This window comes from Eschscholzia californica, unplaced genomic scaffold (assembly GCF_041429995.1).
Source record: "Eschscholzia californica isolate CP2 unplaced genomic scaffold, dmEscCali1.0.p SCAF_2, whole genome shotgun sequence".
In the NCBI taxonomy this organism is placed as follows: Eukaryota; Viridiplantae; Streptophyta; class Magnoliopsida; order Ranunculales; family Papaveraceae; genus Eschscholzia; species Eschscholzia californica.
Genome location: NW_028238309.1, coordinates 61745080 through 61762574, shown reverse-complemented (window position 1 = coordinate 61762574; position 17495 = coordinate 61745080). Strand labels below are relative to the sequence as shown.

General features: G+C 35.7%; 3 protein-coding genes across 8 annotated transcripts; all 3 read left to right on the top strand.

Annotated features, from left to right (window-relative positions):
• Nucleotides 1–3857: 3857 nt before the first annotated feature.
• On the top strand, nt 3858–7108 carry LOC147559972 (P53/DNA damage-regulated protein). 6 transcript variants are annotated; one of them, XM_086661940.1, is made up of 5 exons: nt 3859–3943; nt 4548–4626; nt 4706–4771; nt 5756–6309; nt 6738–7108. In XM_086661940.1, the coding sequence occupies exon 4, from the start codon at nt 5826–5828 to the stop codon at nt 6306–6308; it is 483 nt and encodes a 160-aa protein (XP_086518066.1). In that variant the 5' UTR covers nt 3859–3943; nt 4548–4626; nt 4706–4771; nt 5756–5825; the 3' UTR covers nt 6309; nt 6738–7108. The 6 variants fall into 6 exon arrangements, with proteins under 6 accessions (XP_086518067.1, XP_086518062.1, XP_086518066.1 ...); XM_086661937.1 differs by having other exon boundaries at nt 4533–4579; XM_086661938.1 differs by having other exon boundaries at nt 3860–3943; nt 4548–4579.
• Nucleotides 7109–9641: 2533 nt separating this feature from the next.
• On the top strand, nt 9642–11146 carry LOC147559971 (acidic leucine-rich nuclear phosphoprotein 32 family B protein). Its single transcript, XM_086661935.1, has one exon. The coding sequence runs from the start codon at nt 9872–9874 to the stop codon at nt 11024–11026; it is 1155 nt and encodes a 384-aa protein (XP_086518061.1). The 5' UTR covers nt 9642–9871; the 3' UTR covers nt 11027–11146.
• Nucleotides 11147–12710: 1564 nt separating this feature from the next.
• ING1 (RING/FYVE/PHD zinc finger superfamily protein) lies at nt 12711–17167 on the top strand. The gene is made up of 8 exons (XM_086661934.1): nt 12711–13089; nt 13185–13256; nt 14411–14598; nt 15100–15163; nt 15327–15429; nt 16260–16410; nt 16599–16717; nt 16861–17167. The coding sequence occupies exons 1-7, from the start codon at nt 13062–13064 to the stop codon at nt 16707–16709; spliced, it is 717 nt and encodes a 238-aa protein (XP_086518060.1). The 5' UTR covers nt 12711–13061; the 3' UTR covers nt 16710–16717; nt 16861–17167.
• The last annotated feature ends 328 nt before the right edge of the window (nt 17168–17495 follow it).

Here is a 17495-nt window from a genome sequence, read left to right as displayed (position 1 = left end):
GGTGGGAGGGGTGAAGAACGTATGGTTTTTATGGATTTTACTTGAGTTTATTACCATAATACCCTTGGATTCTTCAATATTTTTTGAGAACTTCCAAGATACCCTAAAGGGCCTAACCTAGCCCTAATAATTGAATTTTGTTTTCTTTTGATTTATAATATATGTATTGAATTTCTTCTTGGTCGGGGGAGTATAAAATGGTATGACTGTAACCCTTGGCTTGGTCGTGGAGTGTGGTAGCACGTTTGGTCTTCCAATGTAAAATTTAAAGGTTAGAAATAGGATCGGTTCGAGGCCTAAACGATCTAGGCGTCTAGGACTCCCAAATTTAAGAGCTAATTATATAATACAAGGTTTGTTAAAAGGATCCCTCCTTTAAAAGCGTCTTCTAAATTTTTCATTTTGGTTAGAAAGGCCTCCAGAAAAAGGCACTTTCCCTCTCTAGTTTGACCTGACGGTGAAGTTAACGTCGTTAAGTCAAATTTATTCAAACCAAGAAAAACTCTCTTGACCGATCAAAAGCCCCACCCTTCTTTCCTCTTCCTCCTACATTCTGTTTCATCTTCTTTTTCTTCAGTTAATCTTCTCTCTTCGTAAAATCTATCACTACCATCATTTTCATCTTCATCTCTTCCTTATTCTCTCTCGGGTTCTTTCCTGTTCTCTCTTTCTTTCACCCTCTTTTCATCTTCCTCAAAATCCTAAGTTTAGTTTTTTTTTTCTATTTTTGAAACTACATTGTTTGAATACTTGAATCTACTGGTTAGCAACAGAAGGGAGAAGATTTGCGAACTTTATTTGGAAGCATTTCGTCTGGAAGTAGGTGAAAATCAAGAGAGGAAGAAAACCCTCAAGTGAGCTTTCCCGTTGCAGTAGACTTGAAAGCTACTGGTGACAAATACGGTGGGCTTGGGGCCATAAATGTTGCCTAATTCGGCCTGAGCCCACCGAAAACTGGACCAGTAGCAATCGGTGGGCTCAGGCCAAATCATACATTATGTTTGGATCGAGCCCACCATAAAATGTTGCATAATTCGGCATGAGCCCACCGAAAAATGTTACATAATTCGGCCTGAGCCCGCCGTGAATTCGGCTAGTAGCACCAGTAGCTCTATTTCATCTTCTTCTTCTTCAGTTTATCTTCTCTTTGTAAAATCTATCACCTCTATGACTACCGCCATTTTCATCTTCATTTCTCTCTCGGTTTCTCTCTACCTCTTTTCATCTTCATCTCTTCCTCTTTCATCTACCTCAACCCTAAGTTTAGCTTTTTGAAAGTTTGGTTGTCACTAAAGTGGAAGAAGGAGAATGTTTAGGGAGTTGAATTTTGGAGAGATTTAGGGTTGAGATATGTAGATTGCAAATGTGGTTGATATACACCCTTAAAGTGAGTTGTTTTAAACCATTGCATGGGAGACCCTTTAACCAAACAAGGTCAATGAATTCATGGAGAGGCCTTTTAACAAAAATGAGAGGGCCCTATAAAACTTCCCAACATTTTAAACTTAATTAACTACTCATAGAGCCTAAAATACACCTAAATAAAAGAATAACAAAAATTAAATTAAATACATATTCTTATAAAAAAAAAATTATCTCTAATTTTTCTTCAATCTCACATTTCTATTTCATCCTCTACAAGTGTTTATTACACAATTATATAGAGGTAAGCTTCTTCTTCCTTTAATTTTTCCTTGTTTTGTATATTTTGTTTATGTTTAGATTCTTATTGTTACTTCTAATAAGTTGAAATATTTATGTTGATTAGTATATACTTGTGTTATTATCGCATTAGATTGTTATTGTTCTAATTTACGTGGTTCCGAGAGAAGAAAGAAAAAGAAATCAGATCGAGATTTAGCTAAATCACAATTTAGAACTATAGATCAATTCGTTAAGAAAAAACAAAAGACTAATAACCCAAATGAAGTATCGATTCATAAATCATTTTTTCAATTTAAAGTGTAGGGGGACCATCGATACATTCGCCTAGAGCCCTCCAAAAGTCAGAGCCAGTACTAATTCGAACCACGTTGACAATTAAAACAAGAATAATTGTATGTATGGACTAAAAACCGTACAAAATTCACTGATAGGAAGGATTATCAGAATCAACTACCTACAAAGAACTATATTGCCTTGCACTACAATATGGCCATGTATCATTGTATTGATCGAATGGTACCATATATAGACAAATATATGCTAAAAAAAAGTCTTTTGCAGTATAAATTTCCGATGAGATGTCATCTCTGATGACCAAGAATCTTCCTCATCAACTGGCTCTTTAATAATTTTGGTTGTACCAGCCAGAAGAAAGAAGACACTACTCTACATTGAAAATCTAACTTTTTCCAAAAACTATAATAGAAGGGAGAAAATGAAGAGTAGGTAGTTCTATCAATATTAAGAAAATTTCAAATATATAGATTTACTTTTTAGGCATTCCTCTACACTGGCTCGTAGATGTACCGTATAATCTTTTACTTCTTTGGCTCGTAGATGTACCGTATAATCTTTTACTTCTTCCCTTTGATGTCGTTTCTCTCATTCTTTTTTTAGTTTTTCGTTAATTTTAATCTTTGTGTTCATCTTTAGCTTCGTCATCATTTTCTTCATTATTTCATATTCAATTTGTTCATCTTTCTTCTTCTCAAATAATTGGGATGGATTCAAATATTTGAGAGGAAAGAAAAAAAAAAGTCAAGGGTTGCCTACTTACTCGCGGGCGCTTTTAGCAAGAATTGGTGTTTCAAGGGGCGCTTATAGTGGAAACATGGGTGCGCGTATCTCAAGACAAGAGGTGATTATTGTTCCGACGAACTTGGAAACATGGGTGCTCTTAGAGCATCTCCAATGGGACACTCTAACAAACACTCTAAACGTCCTAGTTGTCAAGGGCCAATAGAGATTCTCTTTCCTAAATGTCAATATAGAGACACTCTAATTTTTGTTGGTCTCCAATGGAGATCTCTAAAGTGTCTATACTTAATACACATGTCCTTCTTCAATTCAATAGATAAAAAGTAGTTGAAAAGCAAGATTTTCTATTGGTTGAAATTTAAAAGTAACACTTAGAGAGTCTCAAGTAGAAACTCTCATTTTAGAGTTTCTCTCTCTAGACACTTTATAATAAATGTGTCCACCTCGTATTAAAGTGTCTAATCAAGTGTTCCATTGGAGATGATTTTTTAACAAAAACTCAAAAAAGTCTATGTGGCACTCTAAGTGTTAGAGATTGAGTGTCCCATTAGAGATGCTCTAACAAAGTGGAAGGGAATAATTAAGTGGAAAAATTACTGAAACCCCCGCTTTTTTATAATGCTCTTTACTAAAACCTCCACCTTTTATTAGTAATTACTAATACCCCCGACTACTGTTAGATTTGACGGTATTTTTTTTTTTGGAAGTCGACTACGATCTACGTATGTCGTTACATTTGGCATTGATACATCAAAGATGTGATACGCTCAATAACTGCCCACTCAAACTGAAACAAGAACGGGCCTATAGCCCAACATGACAATGGCCTAAAGCCCAACTACATTATTTACACCCTAATAATCCCAAATCAAATAACCAAATATTCCACCTTCTCTGGGATTCGAACCTGAGACCTCCAGGGATTTCTGGAGTTTATGTCAACACCTTGGAACCACTTGGGCTACCAACTGTTGACAGATTTGACGGTATTATGCCGTTAGAGGAAGAGAAATAACTAAAAAAAACCATATACTAAAACCGGATCTGTAGAGGGATCAGAAAAAATGGGGCGCCTTCGACACAAAGTCGGGGCGCCTAAAAGTACAACCTTCTTCTCTCCCTTACCCCGCGCGATTACCAGCAGGGAAACAAAACTCGGGTATTCTCGCTCTCTCTCTCTCTCTAACGAAACTCCATGAAAGCAGCCTCTCTCCCTAACGGAACTCCATAAGCGAACCAGGTATTCTCCCTCTCTCTCTCTGTCTCTCTCCATTCGAACTACCCATCGTTTTGCTGGTAATCTCCATGTAGTTAACTCCCGATAGAACTAGGTCTAAATAACTCGAACTAGGGTTTTAGTATATGGTTTCCCTCTCTCTCTCTCTCTCTCTCCATTCGAAAATAGGGTGTTTTCTCCCTTTACTGATTATAACAGTAATCATTTAGAACAAAGTAGTTCTTAATCATTCGAAATAGGGTTTATGAAATTGACAGTAATCATTCGAAATAGGGTTTCTCGAAATTGGCTTGATTTGTATGATGAAATTGGCGTGATTTTTATGAAATTGACATGATTTTTATGAAATTGGCTCAATTTGTATGAAATTGTCTTGATTTGTATGAAATTGTCTTGATTTGTACATGAAAAGGTGGGAGTTTTAGTAATCAGATTATCAAAAAGTGGGGTAAAACGTAAGAGGGTAAGAAAGTAATATTGAAAATATCAAAGTTAAATCTAATGGAAGTCGGGGGTGTGGGGGTTTCAGTAAAGAGCATTGTGAAAAGGCGGGTGTTTCAGTAATTCTCCCATAATTAAGTTCTGTTGTTAGGGTTTTTTTCTGCAGATTGGAGACAAGTAGATTACTTGAAGACTGAAGTAAGTGATCAAAGTTTGAACCTAATCTGATTTTGGTTTACGCTAAGGTTGTTTTGATTTTGGTTAAGTACAAAACTCATATGGGGTTAGATATTTTGATTAATTTCTTAACTTCCCAATTAACAGAGAGTTAAAACTTGGGGTTTATCTTTAATCGACAACAGCAAGGAGCACAGCTGCCGATCAACTAGGGTTTTATCTTAACTCTTCACGTTATCTTCCCCTATATAAAATAATTTTGTTAGTATAATAATTTTGCCCATGTGTTCTAAAATCTGAATGTTATGATTCATAGAGGTTATTGATCCTTATTCCATGATTTAGATATAGTTTTGCTTCCCCTTTTATGAAATTCATCAAGAAATTGATGAGTCTCTCTCAGAATTGTGGAGTTGGTTTAAATTGTAGTCTTGTAGACCAACTGTTTGATGAAATTCCTCTTGCTTTCTTATAAAACAAATCTTAGATAAGTTCAAATTAGCTCCTAAAGTTTTTACCTTTGTCAACTATTTAAATTTTTTAGTCTGAAAGTTTACATAAATGACAAATGTGATTTCATCTCTCAAACATATATTTACTTTTGAGCATTCCTCTAATTATAGCTATATAGATTTACTTTTGAGCTTGTTCAGGTTCTATACTCTCATTTGAAGTGATTCAGCTCTTGCCTATGCCTCTCTCTTGCTTTATGATTTTTAATAGTCATCCGGAAATTTTGTTCTTTTAGTAAGACTTCTGAGTTTTTTGTTCAATCTGTGATTTCATCTCTCAAAAGCATGATTCCTATTGATTGTTCTGTGTTTCTGATTTGTAAATTAGGAGAGTAGTTGGAAATGAGAAAATGATTCATCTACATCTGCTTATAAGTACGCGCTCAGTGTCAGAAACGAACTCAGATTTAGCTATTCAGATGACAAAACAAACATGTCTGACTCATGAAAGCACTCAGACGAGTCAGTTTTAGGCGAATTTTTTAGCAGGATAATAATGGTATCAATATAATGAGAACGTATCAGACTCCTCAAAAATCATGTGCTTATCCATTTCTAATATATGTAAAAGTACACAATAGAAGTCAAAAGAGTGTGATGAATTTGCATATACTTTGTGATATATAATATATGTTTGTCTACTTTCTGATATATAGAAATAAATATTAGTACATGTTGTTTTCAGCTTGTGGATAAAGCAAGAGAAGGGCATCCAACTTCTGTCTCGGCACTTCTTATCCCATATCAGGTTTGAAATGGAGACAATGCAGCAGCTTCTCCTCGAGATAGAGACCGAAGCTGAGAATCTACTTCTGGCTAAACACCAACTTGTTGACAATGATAGACTAAGAAATGGTAATAGGGAAGCATTGACTGCATTGAGAAAGAGAGCTCGAACTACAAAATCAAGCGTTCCAACTCCTTTTGACGTGATAATGAAAGAGGTCGAGGGGAATCGGTCAAGCCCACTGGTTAAAGAAGTGTGCCAGACTTGTGGCAATCATGACTCAAATGAGAAGACTTGGATGATGTTTCCCGGGACTGATGTTTTGGCCCGTATTCCATTTCATGCATGTCATACGATCCTTGAGGCAGATCAAACAAGACTTGACTATGATTCTAAGAAACTACAGAGCTATATGAAAGAGAAAACCTTTTCGATCTCAGAAAAAGGTGTTCTTTCTGACAAGATCAGTCCAGGCGTTCTTAGATCACTTGTGACCTTAACTGACAAGTAAAGTAAGTCTTCTCGAACATAACACGTTAAATATTAATCTTAGTATATCGTCTATTTATATTTTGATTTATGTCCTCCCTGCACACCTCTAGTTTTACAGCAATCACAAATTATCATGTTAAACTCAAACACGTGTTGTCTCGATGATTTCTGTAGCCAACAAGTTAAAAGATTAAGGATAAGTTGTATCTCATAAATTTTCTGTTAATAACCCATCATCTTGGCTGCCTCGAAGGAATACTAGCAGGACACACGATTGAGTTTCTTGATGATTAACTGACCTATTAGTTATCAGTTCCCATGGATAAGCTTTTCTTTAAGTTAGATGAATTTTAGTACCTTTCTTAATCCTCAAATATTCTTTGAATTTGCATGTAGTATTGCTATATCTTGATTCAATGTGTTTCTGATCATGTTTTTGGCTTTCAAGGAAACTAGAGTAGCAAAAGCTGGAGGAGCATAAAGCAGAAGAGAATGAAACTAAACTCATGTGACGGAGTTACATAATAATTGCTTGGAATTTGTTCGAATTTAGAGTTTTTGAAGTCAAACATTTTGAAGGTTGGGTTCGTTCTTCTTTGTTTCTTCGCTTTGTATCAAATTAAACCACATACCAATTTTTATCAGGCTAGTGTTTCAGGTATGAGATTAGTTTTTTTAGTCGATGGTCGTTTCTTTCTGCATATCTATATGACTATATTCTATATATGTTTGTACAAGTTTAAGTTCTTTGGCCAAATTTGGGTCTGAATAGACAGATTCATTCATGAACATGGAATATCTGGGGGTTTTACTACAAAATTGCATTTTCCCCATAATTTCATATGCAAGATATATTGAGTGGAGGAGGTCATTGCTCTGTTCATGCTTTAAAGCTTGACCAACTTTTCTTATAGACAAAATAATTTGTGAATTCAGATATTTTAGAGAGAAAACAGAGGAAAAGTTGTACAGTATAATAGGAGGACCCCTCTTCTGTTGCCATGGATGATAAGGAAAACTAGCCTTCTCTCTTCTTTTGTTTTGTTTATCCTTTTGAGGAAAATAAGGGTTTGTGCCTTTTCTTACAAAACAAAGTCTTTTGGGGTTAACCTGGACCTACATGGGGTCAAGTGATAGCATTTTTTTTTCTTTACCAAATGTGCATGTGGGAGTTGGAGATTTAACATTTCAACTTCCATGATGGAGGACTTTTGTCAAGTTAGTCCATAGTAGCTCCTGTCAATGTACTCTAGCGGAAAAACTAGAGAGATATACTATTGTTTTCCTTATGGAAGGTAAAGCCATTTAACTAGGACTTAATCAAAACAAGTTGACAAAGTATGGTTAGAGCTAATGTCCATCTTCCTTCTTCTCCAGCTAAAAGTGGCTGGCCGACGATCTTCGTTCAAACAACTTTTTTTCTTCCTTCTCTCTCTATCATTGTCGTCGAAGCGGAGGAACCCCCTTCCTGGCAATAGTATAGAGAAATAAGAGAGAAGAAGGAAGAAGAAAATAGAAAAGAATGAAGAAATAGAAAAAATTGTGACTGAAGGTCGCCAGTGGAGGTTCTTGGTCGACGAACTCTTGTCGAAGAAGAATGAAGATGGACATTGTCTTTTATTGCCATATTGCTTATTTGTGGAATTGTCTTAGTGAGATTGCCCAAAAAAAAAAGACTACAAAATCTTCCTTAAATTATTTGATTTATGAATTATAAATCTATTCCAACCCCATTGATTTAAGAAGATTGGCTTTCTTTTTGCAAAAATTTTTTTGTTAATATAAAACTATACAAGTACAAAGTGAAAAGAAAGTGAATAATGAAAAGTTTATATATGTGATGTTTAGTGAGACAACATGGGACCCAATAAGGTTAAAAGTAGAGGGATCTTATGCATAGAAGAAGATTAGAAGGTGAAGGGAGGTAGACACTTGAGTGGTCTCCCATGTGAATTCATTCCTCTTGTTAAAATTCTTTTGCTTCTCTATTCTCTATCTAACATTAACCCAAATTATTGCATTGACAGTTTCCACTTTTACCCCTCCTTATTGGATCATGTGATGAGGGGACCCTATCCTAATTAAGTATTAACCTTTCACATGTAACTTGTATTTGCACCAAACATGAATGGCTTGATTATTGTTGGATAAAAGACAAATGAATTGTTCAATTTGTGGTCAATGTGTCAGGCAGTCAACCTTAGTGGAATTGACCATCACTAGGTTAAATTTTTTTGACCATCGTTAGGTTAAATTTTTTTGCTTTGCAAATACAGTTTTAGTTGGGGGGCATAGACTTTTACTTGACCAAAATTACCTAGTTACAAGTTACAACCTAGTGTTAAGTAAATAATCTTCGAATCATTAGACCGACTCAAATTCAGTTATGTAGTTTTTCATCTTTATGTTCAGTTTCATCTTCATCTCCGTCTACTTCTCTTATTTTGGCCTCTTTGTAATATTTGGAATTTGGCTAAAGTGACGGAAATCAAGACTGAAGTTGGAGTTACTAAAAACCGAACTTATAATTTTGCTCCATACATTTGGAAGGTTGAAAAGATGAATGTCTTTTTTTCACTTTTCCATATACCCACTTCGCAACAATTGTTGACACTTACCTCTTTTGGGGCTTTGTATCAGGGGCACTTTTGACATATCTCATTCAATTAATGATAAAAATGATCATTTGTCATATCACTATCCAAGTTGTATTTTGATAAGAGTATGTGAACAGATAAGATTTAAAAACAGATCTTTCTCTCTAAATTCTGCTGACGACATAAGAGAATCTCTAATGTAAAATTCAAAAAAATCTCTATTGGCCCTATTTGTCGAGTTCTACTGAGATTTTCACTCTTAACTTTTTTTTTATTTTACTTATGTAGCATGGTTATTTTTATTAAAAAAATACTGTAATTATTTTGGAAATACATGAAGACTTGATTTCTATTGGTTGAAATTTAAATGTTAATGAGTTTGACAATTAGAGATATCTCAAGAGGGCACTCTAAAATAAAGTGTCCTCTTAAGATATCTCCATTCCACCCTCGTCACAACATCTTTGAGATCTTAGTTGAGTTTTGCATTAGAGATGATCTTTTAAGAAAAATTTAGAAAATCTTATGTGACACTTCGAATTTTTAAGATTGAGTTTTGCATTAGAGATGATCTTTTAAGAAAATCTTATGTGACACGTCGAATTTCTAAGATTGAGTTTTGCATTGGAGATGCTCTAACTGACTGAGATTCCGACAAAATAGTGACCCGACATAATATGGCACTATGGGTGTCCAATGAGAACCATATATGATTTCTTTAGAAAAGACTACGTTCTCATGTTGATTTTACTGCCCGTTGGTTGCAACTCTCTCTCTCTCTCTCTTAAACTCTCTCTTTACTATTTCTGTCTTTACTATTTCTGTCTCTCTCTCCTTCATTCACGCCACTTTCAGTTCTACCTTTCACACTTTACTGTCTCCTCTGTGAAACTAAAAACAAAATCTCACCATTCTTCTTCACTCTTCATACCAATTTCATCCCCATTTCCTTCAATCCATCTCTCTCTATCTTCATAAACCAATTATGGAAGAAATGTCTAAATTTTGTTTCTCAAGAACCACCACTACCACCACCACAGCCACCTCTTCCACCACCATCACCACCACAACCACCACCACTACAACAATTACCCATTTCTCTACTCTAATTCTCTCTGATTTTCTCTTCTTCTCTTCTTACATTTTCTCTCACCCTCTCTACTTTTCTTACTTCATTTTCTTCTCCCCTTACCTTCTCAAACTTCTATCATTTCTATCTCCACTTTTCATCACTACTTCCCTCCTTCTCCTTGCTCTTCTCACTGTCTCTCCCAAACTTATTGACTTCTCCGAAATTTCCGAATCTAAAGCTCATGGGTTTCTCCTTAATACTTATAATACAATTATGAACACTTTGTGTTTGAAACTCGACAGTCAAAACAACGAAAAATTCGAGCTTTTTGAGGAGCTTGAAGCATGCATTTTACTAATTCAAGAGTACCCATATGAGGTAAGTGATCAAAATATGGAAGACAAGTACATTGATTCAATCACCACATTAGAGACGGACGGAAAAGATATCGAAGATAACCAAGATAAACCCTTCACTCCTAAGAGACCCAATGTGCAATTAATTGAAGTTTTAGAGAAATCTAAAAGATTTGATTCAAATCTTGAAGATTGTAAGCAAAATCAAGTAGTACAAATAGGTAAAGAACAGTACCAACCTAATGTCACAGAGTATCCGAACAAGATGTTAGCTTTGGAGGTACTATCCAATGAAGTAAGGTATGGTGATTTTGGTGAGAGACGAACGCTCGAAAATCTCGTAGCTTGTGGATCAATGAGAAAGGAGAAAGAATGGAAAAGGACGTTAGCATGTAAACTTTACGAGGAGAGACTAATGGTTGACGGAAGTGAAGAAGGAATGGACTCACTTTGGGAGTCTTACGAGACGGATTTTGGTAAAATGAAAGTGAAGAAGGAAAAGAAGATGGTGGGAAAGAAAGCGGAAAATGTAAACGATTACGAAGATGAAGATGAGAAAATGGATGATCCAATATGTTGTTTACAAGCATTGAAGCTCTCAAGTGGAAAGATGAATTTGGGAATGAAGAAACCAAATCTAGTGAAGTTCTCCAAGGCCTTGAAGGGGATTGGTTGGTTTCACCAAGTAAGTAGACATGGTAAAAAGGTCTAACTAGGTTAAAGATATTATGTAATTTACTTTTGTTTGATGTAATTTGCTAAGGAAAAACATTAGTTGGTCATGTAGAAATATGTTAATTAAACAATCATATATATAAATGTAATTTGGAAATCATGTTGCTCCCAATTGGGTTTTCTTGCATTAGTTGCTACTTAATCAACCTTACTGATTAGGGTACCATTGTATTTGGTTCCTAAGTGATGGAATGCTAGAAACTACATGCCGATATTCGGAAGGACTTAGAGCGAAATCTGTCTGTCCACATCGGATTCTGACTGAATTTCGACCTATTATTTCGAGCATACTAACATTTTCTCCAAATGGTTGTTCAAATAACAAATATGTTCTATCTTTCTAGTACATCATTATAGATTAGATTAGTCTTTGGAGTAGTTATACTTAATTATATCATTTCTTGAACTTAGTCACAATTTCAGAAATCAAAATGAAATGATGACCCCTCCGAATCTTTTCGAATTTGGGAAACCCATTAATAGTTCAATACAATATCGAAAAAAAAATTGACGATGCAAATATTTGTAGAAAGCTTCTGAGGGTTAAGACACCAACTAATGACATAATATTTCAAGTGATTTTTATCTCCTTGTGATATTCAAAAATAGCAAAATAGTTGATATCAACAAATCTATGGAATCTGTAAAGTAATTAACTAACCAATCTTATTATTAATCAACAATGTGTTATATAGTTGAAATGGTTCTCCCAAATTGCCAATACTAACTTGTTAAGTATTCATTGATTGGGTTATTTCCCAAATAGCCCCCAACTTTGTGACCAGCTTCCTGCTTAGTCCCCTACTTTATCAAAAAATACTCAGATGACCCCTTTTTTCAGATTCCGTTATAACATTGTTAACCAGTCGTCATCTCTCTCCTCCACTCATCTCCTCTCTCTGCCACCTCATCATCTTAACCGGCGAAGGTCGCCGACCGACCAATTTTCCGGCCGACGACCTTAAAACATAAAAAAGAAAAAGGAATTACTTTCTCTCTCCTCTCTCTAAATTTGTTTTCCTTTTTTCTCTAAAAATCTCTCCTCTTTCTAGATCTGGTGAACCAGATCTAGAGAGAGATATGAGAGACTTTTAGAAGAAAAAAAACGGAGAGAAGAAATATATATATTTTATGTTTGAAAGTCGCCGACCGGAAAATTGGCAGGCCAGCGACCTTCGCCGGTGAAGATGATGAGCGAGAAGATGAGGTGACAGAGAGAGGAGATGAGATGGAGGAGAGAGATGATGACTAGTTAACGGTGTTATAACGGAATCTGAAAAAAGAGGCATTCTGAATATTTTTTATAAAGTAGGGGTCTAGGCAGGAAGCTGGTCACAAAGTTGGGGGTATTTGGGAAATAACCCTAATTGATTTTGGGATCAAATATCTCCCATTACTTAAAAAAGCCAAAAAGTAGAGCTACTGAAGGCAAAAGATCAAACTAAACAATATTCATTTACAATACAATACAAATAGAATCCACTCCCCTTCATTCTATGTTTTTCTTTCGTATCCCATTTGGTCCAACCCAGATGAAACCCCTCTAATCAAGAAAATGAAGATATCTGAGACTGAGAGGTAGACTAGATAAAGAAAGCGAAAGCTGATCGCCCATAAGTAACTAGTTAACTACTTGCTAAAATCGCATATTATTTGGAGGCAATTATCTGAAGTCTGAACCAATGACACTCCTTAAAGGGGTAAAAAACTGACAATATGTCAAAATATTTTATTTCGAAATCCGGCTGAAATCTGAAGTGGACGACTGACTCTCGGTCTCTCTCTCTCTCTCGAATTTTTGGGCGAGTCCGTCGAAGTCGAGTTTTGGTCCCAATTGTCGATCACCCCAATCACTAGGGGTGAAGTTCAAAATATTTCTACTAGTCCCCCCCCCCCCCCCCCCCCCCCAAGATTATAATAGCCGGCGCCAAGAATTGGCTATCCTATTAAATCCTCTCTCCCTCTCTAACTTTCGCTCTCTTTCTTGTTGCGGTTAGAAGGAAATTGCAAAAATGTCTTTTCTTGAAGATTTTCAAAGCAGTAAGTTTCCCCTTTTCAAATTCTGATCAAGTCCTTTTTAGGGTTTCTCATTTTATGTGAAATTCGTGATTAATCTCTCTTGTTCATGTTTTTAGGTTTAGAATCACTGCCAACCATATTACAGAGAAAGTATGGCTTGATGCGTGATTTGGACAAAAGCTTACAAGGTAACTCTTCTTTTTTAGGGCATTCTGCTTAATTTACCAAGTATATCAATATTTGTTTTAAGTATCTGATAAACTATATGCAAGTTTTTTAGTTGTCTAGTAGGTAAATAATTACTTCTTTTAAGCTCCATTTTGGAGATAGTTTTTGTGCAAGAGTTGTGAGAGAAGTTTATGTAACACCCGTCTCGATACCAGTCGTATTGTCCTTGATTTAGGTACACCATTGGGAGGCTATGGCTTAGTTCCACATGCACAAGGGTTTTCCTTGCATGGGCCTATCTAGACCTTTAAGGCTTCTCCACCGGACCAATCTAGACGCCGAAAAATACTAAAACTTCGATTCACGTCGTCCATGTGTCAAATACAAGTCAAGATTGTAGCATAAGCCATACTCATATTCCTAGTCAAACCAAACGCTCGACGAGGATAACACGATTATTAGGATTTACATTACAAATTTGTTGTTCATGGTAATTTTTTTACATTTCTGCGGGCCAAACATGGCCTACGGGTATCATCTAAGAAGTTCTATCAAGCTATATTTCATCTCCACACATGCCAAACTAGTTTGACTATTTAGAAGCACAAGATTTTTGTTTGAACTTATCGTATTTGTAAGTTGGTACTTAAGGTTCCAAGATCAACTGAAGTCAAAGATGCTAAAACAGTTGATTTGTCTCGGGTTTTCTATTTTCCTTGAATCCTTCGCATTCTGATCTTTTGTATCTATATTGTTTAGCACAATTGTGCAGGTGTAACCCCATACAGGGCCATACACATGAGCAATTTCCTGCATGAGCATTTAAACTCTTCGTGTGACTAGTGACATATGTGGGTTTTGTAGCTTTTTATTTGCTATGGAGTACTTCTTGAGAAAAAGTTTATTCTTTTGTTAATATAAACTGAAAGTCAGCGACATATGAAAAACGATGTGAGCAAGTAATACTATAGTTGATATTAAGCGGGGTGTGGAGTCTGGTACTAACGTCACACAAGATACTTTGCTCATCAGATTCTCATTTGAGGCCTTTGATGAGCAAAAACACTGCATGTGCATTTAAATTTTGTGATCAATGACATGTGGGTTTTGTAGTTGTTTTGTTTTCTACGGAGCAGTTACTGAAAAAAATATACTCTCATGTTAATATAAACAGAAAGTCAGCGACAAAATGAACAACGATGCGAGCAAGAAATAGTTGATATTGAGCGGGGTGTGAAGTCTGGTAATATCACACCAGATACTTCGCATATCAGATTCTCAGATGAGGCCCTTGATGAGCAAAAACACTGCATCAGGATTGCTGATGAAAAGGTTTCCCTGGCTACTCAGGCATATGATTTGGTATGTACCTACAGGTCTCATCTTTCTACAAATTGACTTCGACTTTTTTAAATTCATAAAATGTATTGTGAATTTGTGCTTATGTCTTCACATTGGTAATGTAGTCCAATAGGATGATATTGTTCTAGAAAGAAACTTGCCTTTAGGCATTCTTATCTGTTTAGGTACTCCAACTGTCAGATACTATCTATATAATATTTTCCTGATCTGAGCAAATTGTTTATCGTATTAATATGCAGTCATGGTCAAATTTATTTTTACTCTTTAAGTTATCTATCTTATCACAACTGGTCTCGTTTATTTTCAATGTAATAGCTCGAACTCCGAAGATAGAATATGTGAAGGCATTTATGCAAGCGCATTTGGTCGCCATTGTCGGCTACTCTGTTTCTCCTCTCTTGCTTTCCTCCTTTTTCTTACGGATTTCAGTCAGTTTATTTCTGAACATTGTACCCTGGAAATGTATTGAGGTCCCTTTTTCTGATTAGTGTCATGTCACAGGTGGATGAACACATTCAACAACTTGATCAATATTTGAGGAAATTTGATGAAGACCTCAGGCGAGGTATTACTCATCTTGTCTAACCGCTTCTTTGTTGAACTGTAGTTCACATTGATCCTCTCGATATCCAGTGTTTCTGGCTTCTGTCATTGATGGAACAGCCTTTACTTTGATTAGATGGTTTCCCTAATCTTTTTACTTCTGCATGTGAAAATGTGACTTTCAGCGGCAGAAAGAAACACCGATGCTTCTACAGTGGCTGATCCCAACCCTGATAACAGTGTGAAATCTGGAAAGAGTAGCGATAGTGGTAAAGGAAGACGTAAGAAGTAAGTCTCTTTCATTTTGGAAGTTACATCTTAGAGTTCGACTCGTGAATGCTGCTTATAAACCTAATACATGCTAGGGTCTTGAGAAAAATTAACATGTGACAATCTCAGTTTGTTGTTCATTTTCTCCACAATAAGTTAAGTAACTCTCCGGAGCTGGCTTCACATCCAAGTTCCAACAAATATTGGAAATTATACCCTTAGTAGAGCTCTATAACATGCTTTAGTAACATATCTGAACAAACAAAATAAGTAACAACTTTGTTCAGTTGAGCTCTGAAACCATAATACCGAAGAAGAAAATTTGAACAATGGTGATTAGGTGGTGTGGGCTATAAGCCTACAAGACACAATTTTGCATTCTTTTTATCCTAAAGTTACATTAGTAAAATACACATTCATCTCTGTCATGATTTATATAATTTTGATGTTTTTGTTCATGATAACCCTTTAGGAATGATTTTGGATAACCTACTTTTCATTGCTTGACATTTTTGGGTGTAGTTACCAGGTAGTGGTAGCATAGTGAACACTCGTATTCTAATGCATGTGGATTGCAGAGATTTCGAATTTGAATGAAGTTGATTTGGTATTTGTTGTTTCTCCCATTTAGGGTTATAATTTGTGGCCTGTGATTGTGTTTTTGTTTGTTCCGTCTTCAACTTTCATATTCTTTTAGTGCGCATCTTGTGGTTTGGGTTGCACTGAAATGTTCTTTTGTCAGTTTTGTAGTTAAAAGCATTTTCCCTGTTTTACTTTTATTTCTGTTTGATTAAAAAGTTTCGGAGTCGATTCTTACATTTTCTTGCTTCTGACAACACTTGTATCAGAACTCGACTAGCGGTAGCCGCAGCAGTAGCAGCAGCAACAGCTGATGCACCAAGTATGGATTTAGATTTGCCGGTTGATCCAAATGAACCCACATACTGTTTTTGCAACCAAGTTAGTTACGGAGAAATGGTTGCATGCGATAACCCAGATGTATGTATCCGATTTTCTCTAATAATTTGATTTTCGCCGCGCCTATTATAGATTTAGATCTCACCATGTGATGATAGTTATACACAAATCATTCTTTGGGGGTGTCTATCAAACAAAATCACGCTTCTTATATTATTGTGTTCCTATCTCTTGATATCTGATTGAATCCTTTCTCTTTGAGCTTTCAGTGTAAGATAGAGTGGTTTCATTACGGTTGTGTCGGCTTGAGAGAACAACCCAGAGGAAAGTGGTTTTGCTCAGACTGTGCTGGCCCACAAAAGCGTCGAAAAGGCAAATAATTGATTAGGTATGTATCCTCACTTGCAGATGAAATATATATATATATATATATATATATATATATATATATATATATATATATATACATACATATATGATGGTATGGAGCAACGTATCATGCTTAAATTTTGCTTGTTTTTGTTGTTTCAGCATGTAAAATGTGGATAGAACAGAAACAACAGCACCAGAACTGGCAGATTATGCATCTCTTTCGGACTGAAAAATACCGAGTCTGGAACTGCAGGATATCGTGTACTGTTAAAAGAAGTGTTAGCCATGGTTGATGTTTAAATGGAAAAGAAACCATCTTAAGGATATGGATATTGGGAATAGAATTTCTTCAAATGCTTATAATCTTCTTGTATTACTTTTTATGATGAAGTATTCCGATTAAAGATATTTGCTCTGTAAATACCTGTCTGTCTATTTGAAACAAAAATGATACACTCTTACTTTTTCTTTGGTTGAGGAATGGTTTATATTGCCTTAAATCAAAAGGAATGATAAAAACTACTCTAAGTTAATCGAAAAGAAACTTGTTATAATAATAAACTTATAAGTATGAAGTCATATGGGCTAAGGGTGTTGAAGGCGAAGCGGAAAGGTGGGGAAAGATGCCAGAAAAGATAGGTTTACAATGCTTGTTTTCAGGGCACCTTGGCCGGGCACTATTCCAGAGAGCTTCTACCAGAGAGATGATTGAGCTATTCAAGGGAGAAATCCTTGATGTGCTTGTGTTGGGTATGGAGCTAAGCTGGTATACGATAGAAGGAACATTTCATCCC